General features: G+C 49.9%; 2 protein-coding genes across 2 annotated transcripts in view; one reads left to right on the top strand and one right to left on the bottom strand.

Annotated features, from left to right (window-relative positions):
- The window catches only part of LOC122533504 (lysine-specific histone demethylase 1A), a 116,837-nt gene that overhangs the window by 27,929 nt on the left and 63,676 nt on the right, over window positions 1–25,232 (top strand). The window lies entirely within an intron of this gene.
- Window positions 18,793–24,644, bottom strand: LOC122533503 (toll-like receptor Tollo). The gene has a single exon (XM_043663306.1). It carries the CDS (start codon window positions 24,236–24,238, stop codon window positions 20,519–20,521), a length of 3,720 nt encoding a protein of 1,239 aa, XP_043519241.1. The 5' UTR covers window positions 24,239–24,644; the 3' UTR covers window positions 18,793–20,518.

Here is a 25,232-nt window from a genome sequence, read left to right as displayed (position 1 = left end):
AAAAAAAAAAAAAAAAACAAAATGAATACAATTTTGCAACATGGGATTTGGGCAGAATGTATCAAAGCGACCGCAAGGAGGGGGCTCGTCTTAATTTAAAAAAAATACCATCACGGGTCCAGGTTTCGATATTTCCTCGCGATTAAAATTTCTACGCGTCAGAATTACTCGTTTATCGAGAAATAAAAGAAAGAAAAGAGAATTTCCACGAACGGCGTGCAGGGTTACGAGTAACGTTTCGAGTTGATCGGACATTCGACTCGCGGGGTAGTTAATATTGGTTTTCGAAATGATATTAGAGAAGTCAAGGGTCGAACGCTCCTCCAATTATCCTGTAATCGACTTGGTCGTTCGAGTCGGTTACGACAGCCGTTATCCTCTCTGAATTTCGATTCGTTCGGTGCCAGGAACGTTGCTCTTCTCTCTCTCTCCCCCCCCCTCCGTTTCTGCCCGTCTTCACTCCTACCTTCATTTTTATCTTTCTCCCTTTTCTGTCTGCTTTTTTCCCCCCCATTCGTTGCCGTTGGAAAATTGTGCTCTCGACTACACGCGTTGCGTGCAAGATAATTGGACCTCTTTTCAAGTGCCGCGCGCCCGGTGGGTTACAAGACGTCGCCCTCTCCCCCTTTTCCCGCGCGATCGTGACGAGTTCGACACAAAAGTGCTAGATTTCGTTCGATCGTCCGTCCGCCATCACGGCGAATAATTTTCGTTCATGAACACGCGAAAATTACAACTCCTCCCTCCCTCCTCGAGACTCTTTCTCGTCTTTCTTTTTTTCTTTCAGAACGGACATCTCTTTCCGTCCTGCTCTTATCCAACCGTTATATACCTCGTATAACGCTAATAACGATAATAACGGCAATATACTAAACGACTATGTCCCACGTCGTTTCAAAAAGATATTAACGATCGAGGTGCTGCCTGGTTTTTTTTCTTTTTTAATCGCGATCTTCCGACCAAGGGACGACCTTCTCTTCGTCCCTTCTCCTCCACAGTTAATTGATTTTCCAATTTTCCGCCATGCAAACACGACACGATCTGGCGTTTACACGGGACCGTCGCCGTTCGGGATTTCTGGTATAAGCACGGGATATCGATATCACCGCGGATAAGTAGAAATAAGTATAGACTGGACGAATGCACAGTCCCTTATTTGCACGTGAACGAACCGAGCGATAAAGGATAGAAGAAGAAGAAGAAGAAGAAGAAGAAGAAGAAGAAGAAGAAGAAGAATGGAGATTCGATCGAGACATTCCGATCCGCGTTTCCTTATTGCCAGTCGATCGGCGAATAAATCTCTCGCGGTCATTATGATAATAATTTTCCGGTCGAACGGTCGTACGCGATACAACGAACGTTTCTTTAAATGTTCAGCCGCTTCTTTCACTACGTTCCCTCGGTTCTTTTTTTTCTTCTTCTTCTTCTTTTTTTTCACCAGGTGATCGTGATTCGAGCATCGATGGTCTGGTTTTATTTTCTAGCCGTTGCTTTCCGACAGGTGTCAGCGTGCGCGAGCGCGCGCGAGAGGGCGTGCTTAAAAACGTCGGAAACAACTCGTCAAGATTCGACCGCAAGCGTGTAATTATCTCGATGGAGCATCTCCTATCGACAAGCCCGAAAGATTTCTCTCCTCTCTTGTTTGAGTTATCCTTTACAGCATCGTCGATATTCGTCGAAATTCTGAAATTGGACTGGGACGCCACGTCTGTAGCAATTTGGTCATCTTGTTGCGACAAGTCGTCGTGGTTTACTTACGTCGCAAAATCTTACACAAAGTTTCACAACTGACTATAGTATTGGACTGTAATTTCTTTTTTCATAATATTGAAGAATTTATGACTTCCTTGAATTTTTAAGTAGGATCAAGGTTTGGGTCTGGTGGTGAATAAAGAAGCATGAGCAATGAAATTATTGTTGCTCAAAGAAAATCTATTGAACTGCGAAATGATCGTTTGGAGCGCCAATTAATGCGAAAATCTGTCAAAGTACAGAGTATTTATAGGGGAAAAAAGGGAACGTTGGCATGCGCAACAGACCGTGCCAAATCAAAGGAGCAGCGCGTCGATAAATACGTGATGTTCGATAAATCGGTGGAATTCCGTGGGATCAGCGGACGGACAGCCCGATAAAGGCAGCCGAGAACGAAAACGTTGCTGTATTCTCGGTCGGACACAGAGCCGAGCTGCGCAACAGTTGCTTATAAATCGAATATCCCTGCTGTTAATCGCCGAGAGAACTGGCTGCTCCAGCTCTCGTTTCACCGGCTCGACATTATCGGAATCCTCTCTCGCGCGCGCCTGAGTGCGAGTCAAGCGAGAGCTCGGCCCGGTCCCGCCGTAAATCATAATTATCATCGTGTACGCTTTTATTCGAATGGAAATTCATTAGGCTCGCTTGGTGCATTGTAAACAACGCGACCACGATGGGACGCGAAGCGGGGGAAGGTACGGGATCAGAAGGATCAGAAGCAGAGAAAGAGAGAACGAGAGAAAGAGAGAAGGGAAGGGACGGGTGGATGAGATAGAGAGTTAAAGTTTAGTGGGGGCGAGAGGAGGTAGAACGAGAGAGGCAGAGGAGGGTAATTTACAAGGAGAGCCGGAGCCTCTCGAGCGGATCGTGAGTTGGAGGCACGGAAAGGTGAGTTGGGCCGACGGGCGTGCGGTATCGATATTACCAATAATTGTCGGCCTGAAAGGTTATCTCAAGAAAGCGTGCATAGCAAACTCCCCACCGACGTGGCCGATAAGTTATGAAGGCTCCGCGCGTCCTTTGCCTCCTCTCGGCCACCACCCCCTCTCGGTGTGTAATCGTCGTGGATTGTTGCGCAGGAATCGAGAGAGAGAGAGAGAGAGAGAGAGAGAGAGAGCTGCTCGCTCGATGGTCGAGCTTGTGCGGCCGAGTTGGATCGTGTGTCGTAGTTCTGTGTAGCTTCGACACTTGGCCATTGTAGGTAACGTTCGTTGCTGCGCGTAGCTGTAACTGACATTTTTCCCTGAAAACGACGACGACGACGTCGTCGTCGTCGTACGAGTGCGCGGCAAATGAAATTCAAACGAAAACGTTGAAAGGTGGTACACCGCGTACGACATGGCCACCGGGGGAAAGAGAAAAGTGGGACGAACGAGCGACGCAAAGGGGGAAGTAGTCTGTCTCTGGTTGGAAAGCTTGCGTGGTCGCCTAATAACGATTATTATCGGAGGAACGAACGAACGAGCGAGCGAGCGAGTCCTGGTAGTTCTGAAAGGCCGTCGATCTTCGAGTCGTCCGTCGGTGGCTTCGTTTTCGCGTGTTTCCAGCGCGCACCTTTCAGCCTAGCGAGCGAGAGCGCCGCTCTCTCGTTTTCTTTTAAACGCACCGCGTTCTCGACGTCATGCCGGGCACGGTGTCACGCCGTTGAAACGCCGGATGAACACCGATATGAAGTGAATAGGACGCGCGTGGGACATTCTTCTCCTTGCTCTTTCGCCGCCCTCTTCCTTCGCTCTCTTTCTCTCTTCTTCTTCTTCTTCTTCTTTCTCTTCTTCGCCGTTTGGAATTTCAAACGGACGGGTCCTGATTACCGGTACTGTTTGCACCCTGGCGACATTTTGCGCGTCAAATGGCAAATAGGAAGGTGCACGTTTGCCCCAACGTTAACAAACCGTTCAATTCTCGAAATAAACGACGAAACAATCGACGAAAGGAAACGCGAAGGAACGTCGTTCGCCCGGAACTCTGTGTCCTTCACCTGCGACCTCGTGCTCCAGCAGTCGTCTTCAACATCTCGTCTAGTTGCAGGAAACTCGCTCGTCGGAATCGCGACTCCGTTTCCGAGTACGCATTGCGCGATAACAAACGTTTCGATTGTTCGACGATCGAGCTAGAAACGATCCTCTCCTGCTTCCTCCGTACGATCGTACGAACTTGTACGGTACAAGCATGCTCGTACAGCCTGTACCCTCTGCGGAGCTCTACAGTGTTTCTTCTTCAACAATACGTCGGCTCGACAGCCACGACCGACGCGTCATCGCTCATGAATCTCGGATCGACGACAGGTTATTCTTCCTAGCCGGGGAAAGTAGAGAAAGGTTAAAGGATTAACAGTAACTCACAATTACGATGCCAATAGTCAATGATGGCGCACGCGTCCGTCCATCACGGGCGACGTTAATGCCCGCTGGAATATAAATAGATGGTTACCGCGTGGGCTCGACGTATTAATTATCGTTCCGACGATTACGGTGGATCGCTAAGAAGCGGGTCAGAGACTCGACTCGACTCGACTCGAGCTAGAGAGAGTGAGATAGAGGATGAGGTTGGAGGGAGGGGGGGACTCTTGGTCGAGATTCTTCTTAACGGAAGTAGAGTACGTACGTTCGTTTCCCACCGCTTTCCCTCGTCAGTTCTCTCGTAGCTGACTTTCGTAGTACTCTCGCGTCGGATCAGATCGTTTCCCGTAAGTTATAACGGGATCACGGTGGACACGGTGGTATTGTGGAGCAGCGGAGCAAAAACGGCCGGGCACCGTCACGCGTATTAAGAGCTCTAAAGATGCGGATCTAGTCACGGAGTCGTTCGATCCTCGGTGGTAGTCGTTCGAAGTTACGCCGCTTACGGCTTATAACAAGCGACTCGTTTTGCTCGATTTCTTCTCCGCTGAGCGTGTCCTCTTTAATTCTCTGGTACCTTAGCGAAGAAATATCGAAGTATCGTCGACAAATGTTTATTTGTTGCTCGTAACAATATCGTGCTTGTTATTCACGACGCGCGTCCCCCTGAATTCCCTCCTCCCTCGGTTCTCGCGCCGCGGCCGAACAAATTTCTCCTCCGCGTCGTCGTGGCTCCTTCGGGGCGCGCGTTTATATCGTCGACGCAGCGACCGGGAGAGGAACGGTATGTATCCTTGGCCCGCGAGCGGCCAAATGATAACCGCCCGGTGTCCCACCTTTTCGAGTGCCATAAACAAGAATTCGCTCGATAATGTATTTGAAAGCTCGTACGTTTATTTCAAAGTTGCGAGACGATCCGTTTTTTCCCTTTCGAACGGGCCAACACGCGCGGCCAGAACCCAACGCGTGGGGCTAGAGGTGGTACTGTATCTCCGGTTCTCTCTCTCTCTCTCTCTCTCTCTCTCTCTCTCTCTCCCTCTCTCCTCCTCCTTCCGGATTGTATAACCGCGAAGGGAAAAATGTATGCGCAAATATATTTCGACAGTCGTGGCTCGCCTTTATACGCTGGCTCGCCTGCCACGCTGGATATGAATTTTCGTGCAGCATCGTTGTGCACGTGTATTCCCACCATCGGGCGCCCATATTCTCCCCCGTGTTCGCGGCCAGTGGTGCTCACTTTCTCCCGACCGTTCTGCCACGTTCTTACCCTGAATACCCAGATTCCGAGAGCGTGATATTCGCAGTGTGCGATTCTCACGAGTGGATTCTCGCGGTGTCCCTGGTCACAAGCTTCCTTCCGTGCGTTTGTGGGCAACTTCGAGATGCAAAGGACGTAGCGTGAGAATGTATCGGAACGACTCGTTGCAACTAGACTGCGGGATTTCTACGCATTCGTGGGAAATTGGAAGAGGCAGACATTCGCGATTATACTATCTGATTATACCATATTTAGTATACATCTAAAGTAGAGTGTTTAACTGATAGCAGATGGCGCCAATTTCTGTTTTGCTTTTCGTTCGTACATTGCCAAGTAATTTGAATTTCGTTGAATACCGCAAACGTACAAGTGTTACGTGTGTTGCGGTCTTTCTCCACGATTCGAATTTTATCGAACGACCAATCCCTACGAGAAAGGTGTTTGAACTTCTCTCGGAAAGTCAGAGAACTGCCTTCGTTCAAATGGTAACAGAAATGGTAGTCGTGTCGGTGTAACCAGCTGGAAGCAGCTGTTCGCCTCGACTCTCGCATCAAGCTGCCACGTTATCTCGGCGAAATCCAGGAAGACAGGTTGCTGGATTTGTTTGCACGTTGCGTTGTTAGGCCCGTGCCGTTTCGCAGAGGTCGGCCGCTCCGCGTTCCACGCTTCGTTATCGGCTTGAATTACCGCGCCGCGACTTTTTACTCGCACGCTAAGTGTATTCCCGGATAACGCGCTTCCGATTGATTTAGGCGATTCTAAGGTGCTTTCCTATATATTAGATACGCTTACCCTCTAATTGCCAAGCCACGAAAAAACCTCTCGTCTCTCCGTTCGTTCCGGAGCATCGTTCATCCGAGAAAATTGCGAATCACTGCTCGACGCGCGAGCATACGTAACGCGAGAGAGTCGCGAACGAAGACCTTGATTCTCGGGTTCGGGGAAGGACACATCAGGTCGATACATGCCGCGCGAATCGTTGACACTCGCATAATACACATTTCGTTTGCGTAATTAACGCTGCTGGTGTATAGTTACACGGCGTCGGTGAACGGAAAACCCATTCGTAATCCGACTACTCACCGTATTTCTGCTGTGCTTTACTCATAAACGAGATACGCGCCAACTTCTTTTTATGAGAGGCAGGAGTCCGGAATTCAGAATTCGGGCTCGTTACGACGTGTGTAAGTTTGCGACTGTTGACCTCGTGATTCGAAATTTGTCAGTCGTCGATTGATTCGTCAGTGTCGCGGATGAAAATTTGTATACGTATTGCTACGCGTGTGCTACGCTGTTCGTCTTATTTCTTTTGTCTCAAACGTCAGGTCATCGTAACCTACGTATCGTGACAAATACAATATTACGTAATATCATTATAATATAAATTGATCTGGCGTTCGGTGTGCGAGAGTTGATAAATCGTGCAGAGCTAGAACTAGAACTAGAACTAGAAGAATCTCGTCATCCTTGACAAAGCTACGTTCGTTACTCTCAGACTCTCTCGCTATCGTTTCTTTACCCGCCCAGCGTCTCGTTCTTTTTCGTATCTTTTAATCCGGATCGAAACCGATGGATCGTATATATACATATATATGAAGAATCGCGGCCTTGATAAATAATTTCTGAATTCTCAGCCGGTCTATTCGTCTAGCAGTCTAGCCTTTCCGCCAGGAGAGTCACGGCAGAATTTCAATTGCTTACGCGTGCACGGTAGCGCTTGCGTGTAAAAATGGCAACGACAAACGGAAGCTGTTTTCCCGGGGATTGTGCGTCGATGAGACGACGCTCAACCGGTCGTTGTTCTTACTCGTACATACGTATGTACAAAGTTAACACATTTGGATTTTGCCTTCAGTTGCTTCTCTTATGACAACTAATAGTGATCAGAAATCATTTTTTTTTTTTTCTTTTTTTTGTGGAATTGATTATTTATATATTTATTTTCGAGATTTTTTTTCTTTTTCTCTTCGATTGCAATCCGACTGATCAAGAACCGAGCGTTAACATTGGTCTCGATGACGTGGACGTTGCACCTTCAGTTGCTCGAGAAAGATATCGAACGACACAACGATTCGATCGTCGTATCATCGATCTCGATGGTAAATTTTCAGCGACATCGTGGCAGCATTCCGTATTCATACACGCGCAGTCAGACGTCGATTATCCTCATTAGGAACGGGTAGGCGATCGTGAATAATTCAATGTTCGTTTGTGAGAAACTCGGACCACGTTGTGAGACCGCGGGGTGGTGGAGGGGCTTGGAGAGAATGCGACTTATTAGAGGGTTCGAGTTAATCTAGCATAGTTGCGCTGACAAGACCGTTCCGTAATACGACGTTCCGTAACACGGCAGCCGCGATGGTATGCACCACGCGGACTTTTTCACCCTGAAAAGGGTACGCGCGGCCGCGTAAAACAACGGACGAGCTGCAGGCGGTCGGTGTGCCGGTTCGTAGCCTGAGGAACGACCTGGCAGAGGGAGAAGGACACGCGGCGAGAATTACGTAAAGAACGGGGAGGGAGAAGGGCGAGAAGCACGGTCACGAAGGGAGATGAAACGATCACTGGTTGTGTAAAGGATAGGTAGAAAGAGAGAGAGAGAGAGAGAGAGAGAGAGAGAGAGAGAGAGCGGTAAAAGAGACGGATGGAAAAAAAAGGAAGGGAAGAGAGAAGAGAGCAGCAACGGTGCGAGGGTGGGAAACGGCGAAAGAGCGAGCGAAATGGCAGAGAAGTAGATTGAGGTTGATAGGAAAGAAAATCGCACTCGTACGGCGTCGTTAGCTTGTTAAGTTGCACGCAACACCTTCGGCTCGAATACCGGATACATCGGCCTCCTCTTTTCCATCGTGTAACCGTGCCTGCTTTCTCTCTCTCTCTCTTTCTTCGTCTTTCTTTCTTATTTCTACTCTGTCTTTCTTCCAGATTCCTTTTTTCATTTAACCTTTCGACTCGCGATTTGTGGTAGCTGTGAACGAAGCACGAATAGGCACCAACATGCAGCAATACAATCGCGTTTTCTCCGAAACTTTGCGACAAAATTTTTGTATGCTTTTCGTATACGCACACGCGTGGGAGTTGAAAGATCTTTGTCGAATTTGTCGCTGCGCGATCGTTCGTTACACGAGCAAAAGAGAGAGAGAGAGAGAGAGAGAGAGAGACTCGATCTACACGACATCTTCACTCCAGGCAATCTTGCGTTTCTATTTCTTTCAAAGCTGCCCGCCGCCTGCGACGCGTTCCCCCGTGTCCGTTTCTTTGGATCTTGTTCTTCTTCTTCCATCCGTCGACTGTTGGCCGGCTTCTTCCGCGGAACGGAACTCGGTGAGATGGGCTTTTTCCCGTTCGATCGCGTTGCGCTCGATAGAGGAGGAAATCGTGCGTCCTCGTTGCGAGGAGGAGTCGCGAGCAGCGACGGCCCGCGAGACCGTGTTCTCTCCGTCGCTGAAATACTTTTTCCCAGGTATTACCAGGTAAATGGTATTAGCCCGGATGACAGGGGGGAAAAAGGAAAGTCGCGCGCGAGGGACGCAGAGAAACACAGCGGCATCGCTGAATTATTCCTTCAGGTCTTTCGATATCGACGTTCGCTCGAGCTACTACCCGGTTGCGACGACTACTCTCAAGCGTAAAGTCGTTGCTTTCACCGGCGAAAGAAATGAAAGTCAGGGAATTGCATTATGCACGTATCGTCGCCGGGCCGGATTGATTCGTTTCTTTCGTGTTATTAAGAAGTTCCTGCGAGCCCTTTGAAATATGCACCGCTAGCCCGTTGTATTATTCAGCCGAGTGCCGTACGATTCGTACGATACCTCGCGTTCCGTACGTTCGTCGTTCGATTCAACCCGTTTCTTTGCGTTCCATCCCGCGATACGTTCTCTCGACGTACGTATGTACGTACGTTTCGATTAGGCTGGCACCTCCGGAAATCGAATCTCCCGATCGGCGAATCGTTAAATTAATTACGTCTCACTTGGGCGCGGAGTTAGTAGCGGCTGTTAATTAAAAAGAAAAAAGAAAAAAAAAGAGAAAGAGAGAGAGGGAGAGAGAGAGAAAAGACAACGACTGGAATGGCGGAAAGGATACGGAGTCGCGCGTACACGTGGCATTAGCCTTAAGTGGGCTCGTTTAATTACTATCGCGGCTTATGCGCCTGTAAACCGGCCCTAAAGGACGATAGCCGGACTCGATTCGGCTCGCAACGCCCGAGCAGCGTTCTCGGCTTTTACGCGCGGCGCTCGCTGCGAGAGGACAACGTTCCCGAGCACGACGAAAACTCCGAGGGCAACGAAAGACAGAGAGCGGCGGGTTTCTTGTCATAGCCCCGTTGGAAGGAAGGTGGACGGGGCGCTAACCATCCCCACCACACGCCTTCCCTCGCTGCCCGCTGAAGAGCAACCGGGCAACCGAGGCATGCGAGCATGCAACCAGACGAATACCTACCTACTCGTGAAGCAGAGTGTTCCTCTGTCGAACCGCTCGGCCGTGGATGCTACCGGGCTCCGCGGGATCGGCTCGATCGGTATTCGACGTTCTAGCTCGATGACATATATGGCATGAGGCCAGAGGAGGACACAAGAGAGAGATAGTGTGCAACGGAGAAAGGAGAAGATGCACGTAACGATAAGTTAATAGATAAAGGATCGGTTTTAAAACGCTGTCGGATGGAATCGGTCGGTTGTTTTCGGTGGAGCGTCGGGAATGCAGCGGCGATAGTTCGAGGCTCGAACGCTTAATTGCTAATTGAAAATTCTTGGTGGCGCGGAGATACGCGGCGGGACGGTCGTCTAAAATATACGGCGCATAAGTAGCGGTAATGAGTTGTAATTTTTGCGAAACGGCCGCAGGGACTCGGACCGGAGCCTGAATAGAGAGAGTCCGCGATATTCTTTCTCTATAAAACGGCGGAAAGAATGTGACCGCCATTAAGCCGCTCGAATACGTTATCTGTAATAATTGTAACAGTTTAATCGCGCGCCGTTGGATTTACTGTTAATGTTCCCGGTTATCGCGGCTCCACCCTCCGCCGTCCCGTTTTCCATCTCTTCCAACGAGACCCTCTCACTCTCTGGCTTCGACTCCACCCCAACTTTTAGTTTCCCTTCTTCGCGAAACTTGTAACGAACGAACGAACGTACGTACGTATGGTGATTTATTTGAAAATTAAGCGAAACCCGCTTTCATCCTTTTGAGGGGGAGATGAAACAATACCGGAGACTTGAGACAACTAAAACGATATACGTAGTTTCTCTTCGAGAAAAGAAAAAGCAGCAACTTGAAAATACACGTCGGTCAGAAAATTGGTTCGTTCCTCGCAAGAGGGTGCGTGCTCGCTCGTGTCTTTGCGAATTTGCCAAGGGAGATTACAGTCACGGAATGGCAGAGGACGGATAAATTCGGGCCGCGTGTATTAATCATTTCCAAGCCAGAGTTCTACTTATCTCGAGCATTGTACCTATCACTTAATTCTCAGCTCTCGCGAGGCACGTTACAACGAGTTATACTCGCCCGGAATCGACGATGACTCTTCTATAAATTTCGCCGAAGATAAAGGACGATCGCCGCCGCGAGAGAATTTCCATAATTTTTTGGTCAGCCACATTGCACGAGCGACGAGGGAGAGACTGGGCTTCGAGAATTTCGATCACTTGCAGCTGCGGGCAAGTTTTCTTCGCCGGCAGATGTTTCTTCGTTGTCCCTCGATGGCCGAGTCGCGTGTCTATGCGTTCTTGCGTCGTTCTCTCAGTCCCTGTTTCGTTTCGCCTACTAACTAACTAGTATGCATTTCTTCAGGTGGAATTTTCTATAAGCATTCTTGGCGTACGTACGTGTCGAGAATATATTTAGTATCTCTCTCTTTCCGTAATTTTTACCAATTGCAAAATTTACGTATACTCGGCGATTTCCGTATCGTTGCATCTTTCAAATCGAAGAGTTGCATCTGACGTGAACGCGCGTCACGAATTTGCCAATTTCCCGGGCAGAGTTTTCCCCTCTTGGCATTCGATACCAAGCTGGTTGGCACGCGGGGCGCGTTTCAACTCTTTGTGGGTCAATTTAGTTTCTCGGTTTCCCGCGCGCGGCAATTTATGGAAGTTTGGGACAGATATATTGCCGATCATAAATTCGGGACCACTCCTTGGCGGACCGAAAGACCCGGCTGCTTTATGGCTTTTTACGAGGCTCGAACGATCCTAAACAGCCCTATCGGGCAACGTGAGGTATCGCTTATTTCATTAGGATCGCTGATTTATTCTAATTGAAGCAATTAATTCGGCTTGTGAAAGTCGAACGTTTTATCTTTTTTTTTTTTCCACTTCCTAGTAGCATGTTTCTCGTTGAATTTCGCTTTTTTTCAAAAGACGAGAGAATCTCTTCTTAATGTTCTTCAGCGACTGAGTAACTAGTTTGAAATTTCCAATGTTAATTTTGAAATGATGTATTAAAAAAGAAAAGAAAAAAAAAAAAAATTATCTGATCTTGGCTCGGATGTAAAATTTATGCTCTCGGTGACTTGCTTTCAAGTTTGATCGTACGCAAGAAAATCGCGATATTCCGACTTATTTACGACTGCATGTACATATATAACGAGATTGTGACGTTTCTGCGATAAATCTTCACATTTGTATTCAATACACCGCAAATTTTCACTTTGTTGAGGCAATCGATAATGATAAACGATGGGTGTGACAGGTAATGGCAGTCTGTCAAATTCAAACGATCCCTGCGTACTAATAAATTCCGAAATACGTCGTTGAAAAAAACAACGCGTGCGTACACTGTCTGCCGTTGCTTCGCAAATTACGTGGTTAATCCAGACGTCAATCTCGTAGATGAGCAAAAGATTGACTTGTCATTTCGTACAAAAGAAAAGAGAGAGAGAGAGAAAAAATAGGGCCGATCATCCGGCAATAAAATCTCGCTCTCGTTACCGGTTAATTACGCACAAATAATTGACGTAGCAATAATAAAGTTTCACGGCGAGTAATTTCGCCTGATTAATTTAAAATGCGAACGGACCGACAGAGCCGGCTCATTATCAGCTCATCCGCTGATAAGCGTGCTTAACGATCGAAATGAGACGCGCGTCTTATGAAAACGAAAGAGAGAGAGAGAGAGAGAGAGAGAGAGAGAAAGAGAAAGGAACGCGTTCAACCCCGCGTTGCTCTGTTGGCCGGGTTTAACCAGCGACGAGGCGTGTCAACGGGGTCCCATGGTATTATTACGAGCGAAGTGTTCTGCGGGGCCAGCTCGCAGCCCCCGGCTGTGCAACAGAGACGGGAGAAAACGATAGAGAAACGAGGATGAAGAAGGATCGGCAGAGTCGACACGCCCCGCGACTCGTTGCAGAGGAGAAGCTCTACGCTCTCGCAAAGAGTTGATTAAAGTCACCGGTCGTCTGCAACTTGTGTTTTCGACCTCTCGAACCCTGCAGAGGCCGGATCCGATTCAATGTTCAAACGCGAAAGTGCTTTGTAATCGATCGAGAGTCGCTCGCTACGAGCGAAACACGTATATTTTCTTCCGGTTGTGTGTGATGATTCGCGGATGAACCGAGTAACATTTGCTCTCTTAATAAAATCGATTTATCGAAACGTTCGTCCGCGGCTCGTTAAAAGTCGACATCGGTTTCATGTCGGTAAGTCAGCAAAGTATGGAAGTTGTATTTTCGTAATATTTACAAATTTGCAAATTTTAAAATTTTTCAATGACGACGCACGTCGAAATGATCGAACCCCCAACAGCGTACGTATGATTTTCAGCGAGAAATTCAAGTATTTATTTCTACGTTTCTCGCTGGTTAGTACCATCCCCCTTGCCATTCGAGGATCTGTTCGATGGTCCATCCTTCCGAGCTACGAAGAGAGAAGAGAGAAATAATGTATACATACGTATGTATCTTTCTCTTAAAGCGGAATCGCTCGCAGCAAGCCGTTTTCTTGGAATAATCTTCTTTGTTCTCTCCATGAACTTTGTGCAACTTTCTACCTTTCGAGCCTCGGTTAATACTGTTCAAATACACCGAGTCTGCTTGTCTTTTTCTACTCGTTCGTTCGTTCGTTCTTTCTTTCTTTTTCTTTCTTTTTTTTTTTTCTTTTCTTTTTTCTCGTTTTCGTTCGAGGAGAAAAATGCTTCGCCGTGTTCAGCAACGTCCAGTTTCCTCCGTTCTCGCGGCTATTCCATCGGACTTTTCTTTGATCGAAGGAGAAATGGCGAGGAGAGAAAGAGAGAGACAGAGAAAGAGAGAGAGCTGGTCGCTCGTCGCAAGGGTCGTAATTAATACCGCGTGGACGATCGTCGGCGACGTAGTCGGATTAACGTCGACGTTTCCCACTCAACCGGCCATTCGAGGAGGCAAGAGTTGGCTCTCACAAAGGCTGAAAATGATTTCTGCGAGTTATTATGATGTTACCCCGTTGGTTGGCGCGCACCGGTCCTCACCGGCGCGCATCGCCACGATGCGATGTATATGCACGAGGAGGGATATTGCGGAGTGTAACCGACTGTACCTCGGTCGCATAATCAGCAAGCCGCAAGCCGGCTACACGACGGCGGCGAGGCGCGCGCGGCCGGATAGCGCACGTGTGAAATATGCATTCGCTCCGCGAGACAATGCGAGTCGGACACTAAATTCTCAATCGCGATAACTAAACTACGCAGCAACATTCGCGTACACGCAATCGTACACGCGAATATAAAGTTCACGTGCCGATGTCGCTTGTAATTGAAGATACGACTCCTCTTCCTCCTCCTCCTCCTCCTCCTCCTCCTCCTCGAGAGAGAGAGAGAGAGAGAGAGAGAGAGAAATTCTCCTCTTCGATTCCGCTTTCGATCGAACGTCTTCCATCTCAAATCACTGCTTTCGCCTCCTTTTTCGAAATTCTTTTGAAAGTCCTCCAGTGGAAGATTCGTGGAACATTTTCGCGAAACACACATTTCTCATCTCAGTTTCATTTTCGACACGTCGACGAAATAGTCAGCAACGGTATTCCCTCCACGTACCAAGTTCGTCGTATCGATGTGTGTGACGTTTATAGGAAGTTGCGTCTCGAGGATATTGGCGGAGAAGGAACCGTAATGGCGAAGCGTGAAATTGCCGAGATCGTGGCGTAGAGAACAACGAATTAGGGGCGATAAAACGCGGATAGAGGAGGAGGGACACGAGGCGAAGGAAGAGACGAAAGAGAGAGAGAGAGAGAGAGGGGGGGGAGGAGGCAGAAAAGGCAACCGCTTATTCTTCGAGTATTTCTTTCGGTCGGGTTGACTGGGTTCGTTTAGCAACTCGCTAACTCGCTCGCTGGCGCAGCTCGAGTTAAGCAGCCGGGAGAATGCAGCTCGCATGCCTGCCAACCTTCTTTCCTTCCCCCCTTGCTTGGTGGCAAGGCTAGAGTGGCTGGCCCGCCGCTCTATGCTTTATGCAGTATAACGGAATTTCTGTTTGCACTATCTGGCCGCGGCAGGAGAGAGAAACGGCACACGCGGAAAGAGAGGAGAACGCGTTGCATCGGCGGTGCTGCACCCGGTGTCGTGGCATGGGCCGAGGCCCATGTTAGGAAGAGTAGGCCCCGATTGTGATTCGTGGCTCAGATTAAGACCAATGAGCGGAAGGCATCGTTAGTCGAAATCGTCCCCTCGCCGTTTGTGCATCGATGCATCCGAGAGATAGCCGTTGCCGGTTTTTGCCCGTAGCAAATGGAGGTTTCGTGCGGTCTTTTGTAAAACGGAGCGGGGCCCGATTAGAGGCGCACCCGGGACGCACACGTTCGTTTCGCGCGTCTCGCCGGGGACACCGCGGGCCGATATAACTTCGCACGTTCGTTTCCATCCGAAATTTTCGAAACTTTGCCTCCGCTTTGTTCGACGAAAGAAGTTGCTAGGAGAAGAATAAGAATCTTCTTCTAGAGAAAAATACTAAATTCTTCTCCTCCTATCGACAGTTTTGTCGGGAATGTTTGGACAAAAAATATTCATCCGCGTGCAACGTTCCCTGAACGAAAAGCTATCTCCTTTCGTCGCAAAATGAATGCAAAGCGAAGTATTTCTTATATACAGCGAAGTTCCTCCCTAACGATAACGTGGAATACGAACTTCTTTATACTTTTTTTACATTTATTTTATTTGTTCGCTTTGTTCGAACGTCGAACCGAATATTATTTGGGATTGAAACGTTCGGGCCAACTAGAATTTTTAGCCTTTCGCGTGTCACTGACTCTTGGACTCTGTTTTTCTCTGAGCGAGTTTGATATTGGAAACAGAGTCGCAAAGGCCGAATGTTGGTCGCGCGCGCGACTTTTCTCTCGAAACGAGACCGGTTTCGCGAAAGAGTCTGATAGCGAGAGAACTGGAACGCGGCATGAACGTTCCGACAGCTCGTGAACTCTTCCTCCCTCCCGAATCTAATATTCGAAATGGACATCTTCGGCGAAGACAACCAATCGACGATTCAATATTTCCAATGGACTCGTTCAATCTCGATGTCCGTGGGATACGTTGCTTGGATTTTGATCAAAGTCGTTCGCAAACTAATTCTAAAAATTAGCTTACTTCTCTGTGCACCGCGTACGTTTTTTTCCTTCAAAGTATTCAACGAGATGTCAATCGGCCAGAGTGCTTGTTTTCAATCGTTCGTTTTCGCGGCTCCGTTTCGATTTGCTACGCGATCGACGATCCTACACACAAACGTTCGGTTCGTCTAAACGCGTACCGTTTCAGAGCGGCGTGCGTTTCAATTCACTCGCGTCGTAATTCTCCGCGTTGGCGCACGGTAGTCACAACAGGTTGCGCGATATCGCGGATTTTTCCACGCCCCGCGAAATTACAGCTCGGCTCGAGTGCCGGTCTCGCGAGTCTCTCAGCGCTGAAACCTGGAACGCTGTTTTCCTGATATGTTGTTAAGGGCTTGTTAATTACAAAAGTGGCAGAACAGGATCAGGCGGATGGGTAGAAGCGACGTACGCGGGCTGGCACGTACACGCACGCGGCGTTAGGCTTGTTCCGATAAAGAGGAAGTGCTATTTTCCATTCAGCGATGGCTTAACGCCAGCCGTAAATACTCAATAATATTCCGATAAGAGAAGTAATTGAATCGAGTAGACACGCTTCTGACGATCTGGCTAGAGATACCCGACCCGAATTTACACGCGGAATTTGCAATTCATATTTCACAGTAGTGTTGTTGTTCCCCGCGACGCACGCGTACGCTGCGTGTCCCTGACGTCGTCTCCGGTGGCTTTGTGAGCGGACTCTGGCTATTTCGAGGAATGAGTTTCATCGGAAACCTGTTCCGCGAGTCTGGTTTAAACAAAGAAAAAAAAAGTTTTTTTAGGCTCGCTTCTATCAACGCGTGGTAACACGCGCGACGATAGCGCCAGCCGGGATCTGAAACTCGCGCGAAGAACCACGCTTCGGGTTTTTCCTACGCCGTCCGTGAGTTTTCAATCCAATTCGCCGATACTCGAGACTCCATTGTGATCATACTCTCTCACGCCGCGGGGAAGAATCCGCGCTGGAATGAATTTTCTGTCCCAAAATTGCAATGTTTGCTCGGTGTTAAGTATATTTAACTATACAACCCAGGCGAAACAAACAATAAATCGATTACTTCTCAATAATTTCTATCCAGCGATATCGATACCGACGAGCTTGAAAAGAAAGCGACGAATTGTTGTATTACGGTTCGGTCGCTCGTTATGGTCCGCGGATCAGTTGCCGGCGCAAGTGGTTGATAATCCGTTTCGGGCATTGACTTTCAACCACGTTACCACGTTTCTACAGTACGATGCTTTATTGCACGCAATCAAATTCTCACAGGACAGATCTCTCCTATCCAAGGCGAGACGACTCGAAAGTTTCTCAGCCAATTTCGCATGCACGCGACTCCGGAGCTCCGGCTGTCTGTTCTCTCTGTGGCCCGAGAGAGCGTGGCAATTATTAACGCGTAATGAGAATTCCCAAAGGCATTAAGTAAAACCGCAGCTCTAGCGCGCGGGGGTGTGTATGCGCGCGCGAGGCCGTGCGTTTCGTCGTCTTCCATAATTCGCGTAATCGCGATTGCCGTGCCGTGACACATATATTCGCTAGGCGTTATTCATAACACTGGGCGTTGCGTCATATCTGTTGCGCATCGGCGGAATTGCCCGGCCGATTCTCGCGCCTTGATTACACGCAGATTACGCGCAATCATAGCGCAACGACGACAGCGCTGCTATCTCGACACCGTTGCATATCAATTGCAAATTGCGCATTCCGCAATGCCGGTTCGAAATCTCGTCGACCGACATCCAGCACGTAGCATTTCTGGCCAATCTGTCGATTCCCTCCGTGCGATCCGTTCGATCGCAAATTGTTCCCCTGATCTTTCGATTGGTACAAAAGGTTTCGAAACAACAATCCGCCGACGCGTTCCGTTACGTCCGTTGTAATTCGAAGGATTAATCATTCGACGCGCGCGTGGTCAAAAGTTCACGGTCGTAGATTTTAGAATCAATTTCATTTGAAACTTTTCTTTTTTCTTGCGATACAATCGATATGTACGGAGCTTCCACTCTTTAACGCGAAACGTGCGACCTTGCGCGAGCTCGAACATTCGTGATTTCCGCGTGAAGAAATGTTAAAATTGACCGTGAACGATGTCAAATTAATTGTCGACGTCGATTTGTCGATACTCGTGGCGAATTCGAAAAGGAAACTTGCCGGGTGTTCGTCTAACTCAATTATCGATGATCGGTCGAGAGCGTGTCGAGTTGCTGCTTCGTGTAAAACGCTCGTGTGCAAATGAAATTCCCCGATTGAACTCGGAGAACTTAGGATCGTGGATACTAAAATCTCGAAATTTACAAAGTGTCAGAGGGACTTTGCGCGTTAACAGAGATAAACTTTCTTTTCGAATCAAAGTGAAATCGTGTATCGTTGTTGGTATTTACGGCAGGAAATCAAGCGCGTCGTTGAAACGCTGTCTCTCTGGCTTCTGTTCGCTTCCCATTTGCTTTTGTAACGAGAACGATCAAAGACGCGGGAACGAGGAACGCTCTCTCCGTGTACGGTCTTTTACCAAACTATCTGATTTCTATTACAATGAGGCGGGCATTACTTATTCCGTTGATGTAACGGTAACGAAACGTGATGACAGTGTAAACAGACGTGACTCGATTAGCATAAGGTATTGTTTCGCAGCGAGAGTCTCTATCTCTCTCTTTCTCTCTCTCTCTCTTTCTCTCTTTCTCTCGTGTTCTCTCGGAGGGCCGGAAGTTTGCGTACTTTTACGCCTCGAGAGCTTTGTTCCACCGCGGCGAGTGCAAACATTGAACGATTTCCGAACTGAAGACACGGCACGTTCGAAATACAAATTCGTCAAACGAAGCGCGGCCGATCGATTCGCGATGAGGGGCGAGGAGGTGGGGGGGATAAGACAGAATACGGGACAACATACAGAAAAACAAGAAGGTGTTAAAAACATAAAAATAGAGCATTTTATTACTTTTCAGTCACAGGTTTTTAATCTAACATTATCTTTCACGTGGTTCGAGAAAGTAGTTCGCAGAAGAGAAGAGAAAATTGAAAAAAAAAAAGAAAAAAAAAAAAACAGAGAGATGAGTCGCTTGCGAGGAAAGCTGAAGGAGATTTGTTTGTTTTCACGTTTGTACATTGCGTTTCAATTATTTATAGCGGGCTTTTGCCTTTTTTTTTTTATGTCTCCTTGCGCGACGCGCGCCATCCTGAATCCGACCGTCGTTTTCAATTTCAAGTTTTGCCCGAACAATTGTCTGAACAGTATTCTACCGTGAAACGTCGTATCCTTCGCTCTTGGAGCCAAGTCGACGTGTATCGCGAACAGAAACGAGCACAAAGGAAGGAAAGAGAAAAAAAGTAAAAAAAAAAAGGAAGAAAGAGAAAAAAACAAAGGCAGATCGAATTCAAGTCCGGAGACCTTCGCCCCCGGTGGCACGCGATTATCCGATTGCGATCGGAACGACGTACGCGTCGTGAAACGCACGCGACGCCTCTCGTTTCAACGTTCAACCGAAACGAAATAAATAAGATAGAGTTTTGCACGCGTTAATACTTTACAAATGACAGAGGCATACAGTAGAAAGAATTCGCGTAGCTGCGGACGAAAACTCGCCGGTCTAGATACAATTAAATACACAATTGGATTAGCGCTACGATCAGAGGAGGAAGTGAATATCACTGCGATTGGAAACTCGAAACGACACGAGAAACGACGATCTCGCCACGAGACATTGAGACGACGCGAAACGTTCGCGTTCCCCTCGTTTCCGATCAGATTTTCAAAAGGATTCACGTAGCGCGAAAGGATCGCGTGACGTTCGAAATATCCGCTCGATTCGACGAATCAAAGTCGGAGCGTACTGACGAAGTGTGTATTCCATAGATTTCTCGCATTCCTAATACGATCCTTCGTACGATAATGGCGCGCACAGGCTGTTATCGAAGGTAAATTCACATGGCACACCGTGAGCTCGTGAGGGCCCCCTGTGCCGCGGTGTGTACACATCGCGGAAGTGTGTACACCACGAGGCTATGACGATACGCGAGAGAATATCTCTCGTCCGACGAGATCTTTCACGCACTGTTAATCCTAAATTAACCGTGAGCTTGATCAACCGGCGGGAGGGAGAACAGTCTTGGTAGAGACGCAGAAGACGGGGGGACGTATTTACAACGACTTTAAGCTATCTAGCAAACTCACTGACTGCGCTGCTGCAACGTACAGAACACCGGGACGAGTACAGTCTCGGTAATGTATCCCCGTGGTCTCACGGGGCAAGCACCTTAAATATTATAATCACGCACACTCGCACATACGCACATTCTCTCTTTCTTTATTCTCCGTTTCTTTACCATTTCGTTCTCTCTCTCTCTCTCTCTCTCTTTCTCTCTATTTACAACGACACACACTGGGATCCTCCCTTTTCTCGATTAAACATTTATACAGACAGCGATCCACGAAGTATTTACACTTTTATACGCGTATCCTATTGCACCGTTGGTAAACGCACTGTGCCCCGATACATCGGTCATCGCGCACCGATGTCCTCCTTCTTTCTTCTCGCCTTTGGACGCTCACTCCGACCGTCGACCGGAAGAGAAGGCACACGTTCACGAAAACACGCGAACAACACCGGGGAACGAAAGCACGGAGAGGGCTCTCTCATATGTGGACGGAGACGGTACGCGATCCGTTGGACGTCCTGTTGTTGTGCTGCCGTCGGACCGGCGGCGGCTGCCTCGTCCTCTGCGTGGCCCTCTGATTGTTCGGCACGTCCGGCAACGCGAACCGAAGCTTCTCCCAGAACAGCTTGTCGCCCCATTGCAAGTACGTGTTGGTCTTCAGATACAGCCTGATGTCTGGGTCGAGGTCTCGCTGATGGACGTCGCCCACCAGCACCAGGATCAGTCTGCGTCTTCGGTCGCGCAACACCTGATGGTGCGCCGACTTGAAGTCGAACCGACACCACTCCGACTTGATGAAGTTCTCCGACAGCACCATTATCGTTCTCCTCGAGGACTCGACCGCCTGGACGATGGTGTCGGCTATGAAGCTCCCGACAGGGAAGTCCCGATAGTGGAGGCACAGTTTGTAGGAAGGGTTGCCCATCTCTAGCACGGGCGCCAGTTCCTCGGCGACGAACGCCTCGTCCTTGGAACTGTAGCTGACGAACGCGTCGAACAGTTTGTCCCGATCGTCTCGGTCCACCTCGTGGTTCCTGTAGAATATCCTCACGCCGAACCTCGAGTGGAACCACACGCGAAGCTCTTGCCGGAACACGAATCCCAACATACAGAGGAGAACCACCAGCAACGAGCCGACCAACGTGGCGATCAACAGCGGGAGATAGTCCTGCAGCACCTGTTTCTCGATGATGGTCTTGGTGTAGTTGCGGTGCACGTCGTTGTCGATGCTGCTGGCGCCGGTGCACACCGTGTCGTTGCTCCTCTCGCGATCGTTGCTCGCCATCATCGAGAAGCCGAACTCGTTGTCCGCGAATACCTCGTCACCGAACGCCTCGAACTCCGTCACGTTGTACACGCAGCGCAACGCCGACGCGTCCGTCACGCGAACGTTCGGCTCACGGATCCACTCGCGGTAACTCTGAACGTAGTCACACTCGCACGACCATGGATTGCCGGACAGGTTGACCTCGATCGACCCGGGTAACGTCCACACGGCCAACGTCGTCAAACGATTGCTCTCCAATCGAAGAACGCGCAACGATCGGAGAGAGGCGAAGGTGTCGTTGCCTATCGAGGCGATCCGGTTCCGATGCAGGTAAAGAAGCTTGAGAGCGTCCAGCCCTTCGAACTCGTGGCCCTTCAGCTCCCGAATCTTGTTGTCTTGCAGATGAAGGTCCTCCAGGTCTCGGAGGCCGTTGAACGATCGATTCTGCACGATCTCGATGTTGGAGGAGTTGAGGAACAGAACTTTGAGCTTCTTACGGCCGATGAAAGCGTGACTGGACACCGCGCGCAGGTCGTTACCGTCCAGATAGAGCCGCGTCGCGTCCATCGGTATTTGTTCCGGCAGCTTGTTCGCGTGACCACCGTTGGAACAGTCCACCACGTTCGCCGACCACGACTGATCGTGGTAACACGTGCAGTTCAAAGGGCACGTCATCTCGCAGTCGCAGGCGTCGAAGTCGCAGCAATGGCACAGCGCGAAGCAATGGGTGTCGTACTTGCAGAGGAACTGCGAGTGCGACGCCTCGACCAGAGGGACGAACGCGTGCTCCCGATCGTACAGAAGTTTGCAGTAGATGCTCTCCAGGTCCATGACGCGCGGTTGCACGCGAGTTTGGTTCTGTCTGTTGACACGTTGCAGCCACTCCATGGTGCAGTCGCACAGATACTGATTGTCACCGATGTAAAACTCCGGCAGCGGTTTCTCCGGCGGGACGGCGCTGATGCGCAGCGCGTACGGCTCCAAGTTGCGTATCTGGTTCCCCTTGAGCTCGACGGTGGTCAGGTTGGGCTTCTTGAAGAACGAGTAACTCTGCACCTTGGAGATCTGATTGTCGTTCAAGTAGAGCCTCTCGACGCTCATCGGGATCGCGTTCCCGGTGATCTCCGTGAGTTTGTTCTCGCTGGCGTCGAAGATGCTCAGCTGTAACTGGCTCTCGATCTCGAAGTAGTTGCCGAGCTCTCGTATCTCGTTCGAGTGGATGTCGAGCCACTGGAGGCCGGTCGGTATCATCGCGTAGTCGAACCACCGGAGCTTGTTGTCGCTGACGTTCAGCCAGACGAGATTCGGCAAATTGGTGAACAGGCCGGCGATGTCCGTCAGCTGATTGCCGTCCAGACGGATCGCTTGGAGGTTGAGGTTCTCGTCGAATGTGCCCGGCTCGATGTACTGTATGCGATTCATGGCGAGATTCAATATCTTGAGCTCCTTGATGCGATCGAAGACACCCTTGGTGAGATTGCCGATATGATTCTCGGTTAATCGGAGGCCGTACAGCTGGGCCACGTGGTCGAACGTGCCGGTCGGTATCTCCGAAATGAGATTCTCGCCGAGGTCGAGGGTTCGCAGAAGGGGTGTGGCTTTCAGCGCGTCCGGCACGGACTTGAGCTGGTTGCGGTTCAGATGAAACTCTTGGAGGGACGAGGCGTTCCTCAGGGAGCTCGGGTGGATCGTGTGCAGCCGGTTGTTGTCCAACGAGAGCAGATTCAGCACGTAAAGGCCGCTGAGCGTGGTCGCGTCGATAACAGTTAGCAGATTATAGCTGAGCAACAGCGTGTGAAGATTATAGAGCGCGGAGAACGTGTTCTCCGGCAGTGTTTCCAGCAGATTCTCCTGCAACCGGAGGATCTGCAGGCTGTAGAGGTCGCGGAACACGGTCGGATCTAGCCGAGCGATACGGTTGTTGGACAGATCGAGCACCACTAAACGTACCAAACCACTGAACGTAGCCGCGTTCACCCACTCGGCGGTCAACTCGTTGTGCGAAAGATCCAGCACCAACAAATGCGTCAGTTCACTGAACAAACCGGGCGGTAGCACGTTCAACGTGTTGTTCCTCAAGTGAATCTCCTGGATGTTTCGCGCGTCGCTGAAGAGTTCGGGCGGCAAGCTGGCCAGCCGATTGTCCGCGAGCCTCAAGATGGCCAACGAGGAGAGGCCCTCGAACGCGCGGTCCGCCATGAAGCTGATGGCGTTGCACCGTAGGTCGAGGCTGTGCAGCCTGGTCAAGCCGGAGAACGCGGCGGTCGGCAACGTTTCGACGCTGTTGTTGCTCAGATCCAGCTCCTTCAGGCTCGACAGACACCTCGACGCCCCGTTGAAACGAAAGCTGGTCACCTCGCGCAGTCGGTTCCTCGTCAAGTTTAAAATCTCCAGATTGACCAGCGGACAGAGGGCACCCTCCGGTATACTCCACATGTTGTTCTCGCCGAGATCCAGTTTCTCCAATTGTCTCAGCTCGTCCGTGAACGCGCCGGCCGACACGTCCAGCGCCATCGCCGACCAGTCGGTGTTGTGCGTCCTCACGGTCAAGTTACGCAATTCCTTCAGCCCTTTGAACGCGTCGTCCGACAGGTTACCGATCTTGCAGTACTCGATCACCAGTTCGCGCAGCTCGACCAACGGCCTGAAACTTCCGGCGCTCAGCGAGCTCTGGTAGAACAACGCGTCGCTGCATTCCAGCCGCAGACGGACCGTGTGCTGCGGCTGTATCACGCTGAAATTCGTGTTCTCCAGCTCGCTGTTGATGGTTCTCAGGCGGCAGACCAGCGAGACGTCGTCCTCGGTGTCGCCGGTCGCCACCCACTTGCACTCGTCCGGCGCTTTGTATCGGAGCGCCTTGCTGAGAGACGCGCCGAGGACACCGAATATCGTGCCCAGTAATATGGCGAAGAACGCAGGACTGCCCCGCATCTTTCCGCCCGCTTTCTTCTCTCAATCTTCCATCAAATCTCTCTCGAGAGCAAGAGCGAGAGAGAAAGAGAGAGACAGGGGAGGGAGAAAGAGAGAGAGAGAGAGAGAGAGAGTTCACAGAGGGAGTGTCCCCGCGGACGCGGTGTCCCCGACCTCCTCTATCTGTCGCGAAACCGGCCGCGATCCATTTAAGTCACCGACCCACCGATCTCTACCTCACATCACCCATGTCACTTCTGGGTCTGTTGGTTGGGCCTCTTCCTTCTCGAACCACGCATAATAAAGGACGACGTTGCCTCTGCTCTTTTCGGCCGTTTACCTCTTCTCGCAGCTACGATCCTTCTCTTTTCTCTTGGCCAAGTTATGCGCGCGTGTGTCTCTGTCACCTCACATCGTTCTATCCTACGGCACGAGACGAGTTTTACAATCCTGGAGATTTCATCCTCGAGTGCACGAGAGCGCGCGAGAGAGAGAGAGTTGTATTATCCTGAATAATGCTGTCCGATCTCTCGACGCACCGTGCGAAAACGTCGTGACGCGGCGTGAGTTCACCGACCTACCGAGATCATCGATATATATACGTATATACCGTATACCCGGCGAACGAGAGAGAATAAAAATCGTCGAACGAAAAGTCACGGACGTTCGATGTAACACGGTATATACGGTTGTGGTAAGACCCACGGTTCTCCGAGGACTGGTTGGCAAGTTGTAAGGCCCGAACTGGCACCGCTACCCTCGCCCCTCCGCCTACCCTTGCCTGCTTCACTTCGCGTCCCTTCTCTTCTCGGCTGTCCTTCCTTCCCCCACCTTTACACCTTCTCTCCTCCTCGTCGTCGTCTTCGTCGTCGGTGCCGCGGCCGCCGCCGTCGTCGTCGCCGTCGTCGTCGTCGTCGTCGTCGTCGTCGTCCGTAGAGCCAGGGCCCCGACGTTCTGGCAAGCCTATAAAAACAAGACAGGTACACTCTCTGGGCCCTTACAGTGGCTCCTCAGC

Source organism: Frieseomelitta varia, unplaced genomic scaffold (assembly GCF_011392965.1).
Source record: "Frieseomelitta varia isolate USP_RPSP 00005682 unplaced genomic scaffold, Fvar_1.2 scaffold_533, whole genome shotgun sequence".
NCBI lineage: Eukaryota > Metazoa > Arthropoda > Insecta > Hymenoptera > Apidae > Frieseomelitta > Frieseomelitta varia.
This window is presented reverse-complemented; position numbering and strand designations above follow the sequence as displayed.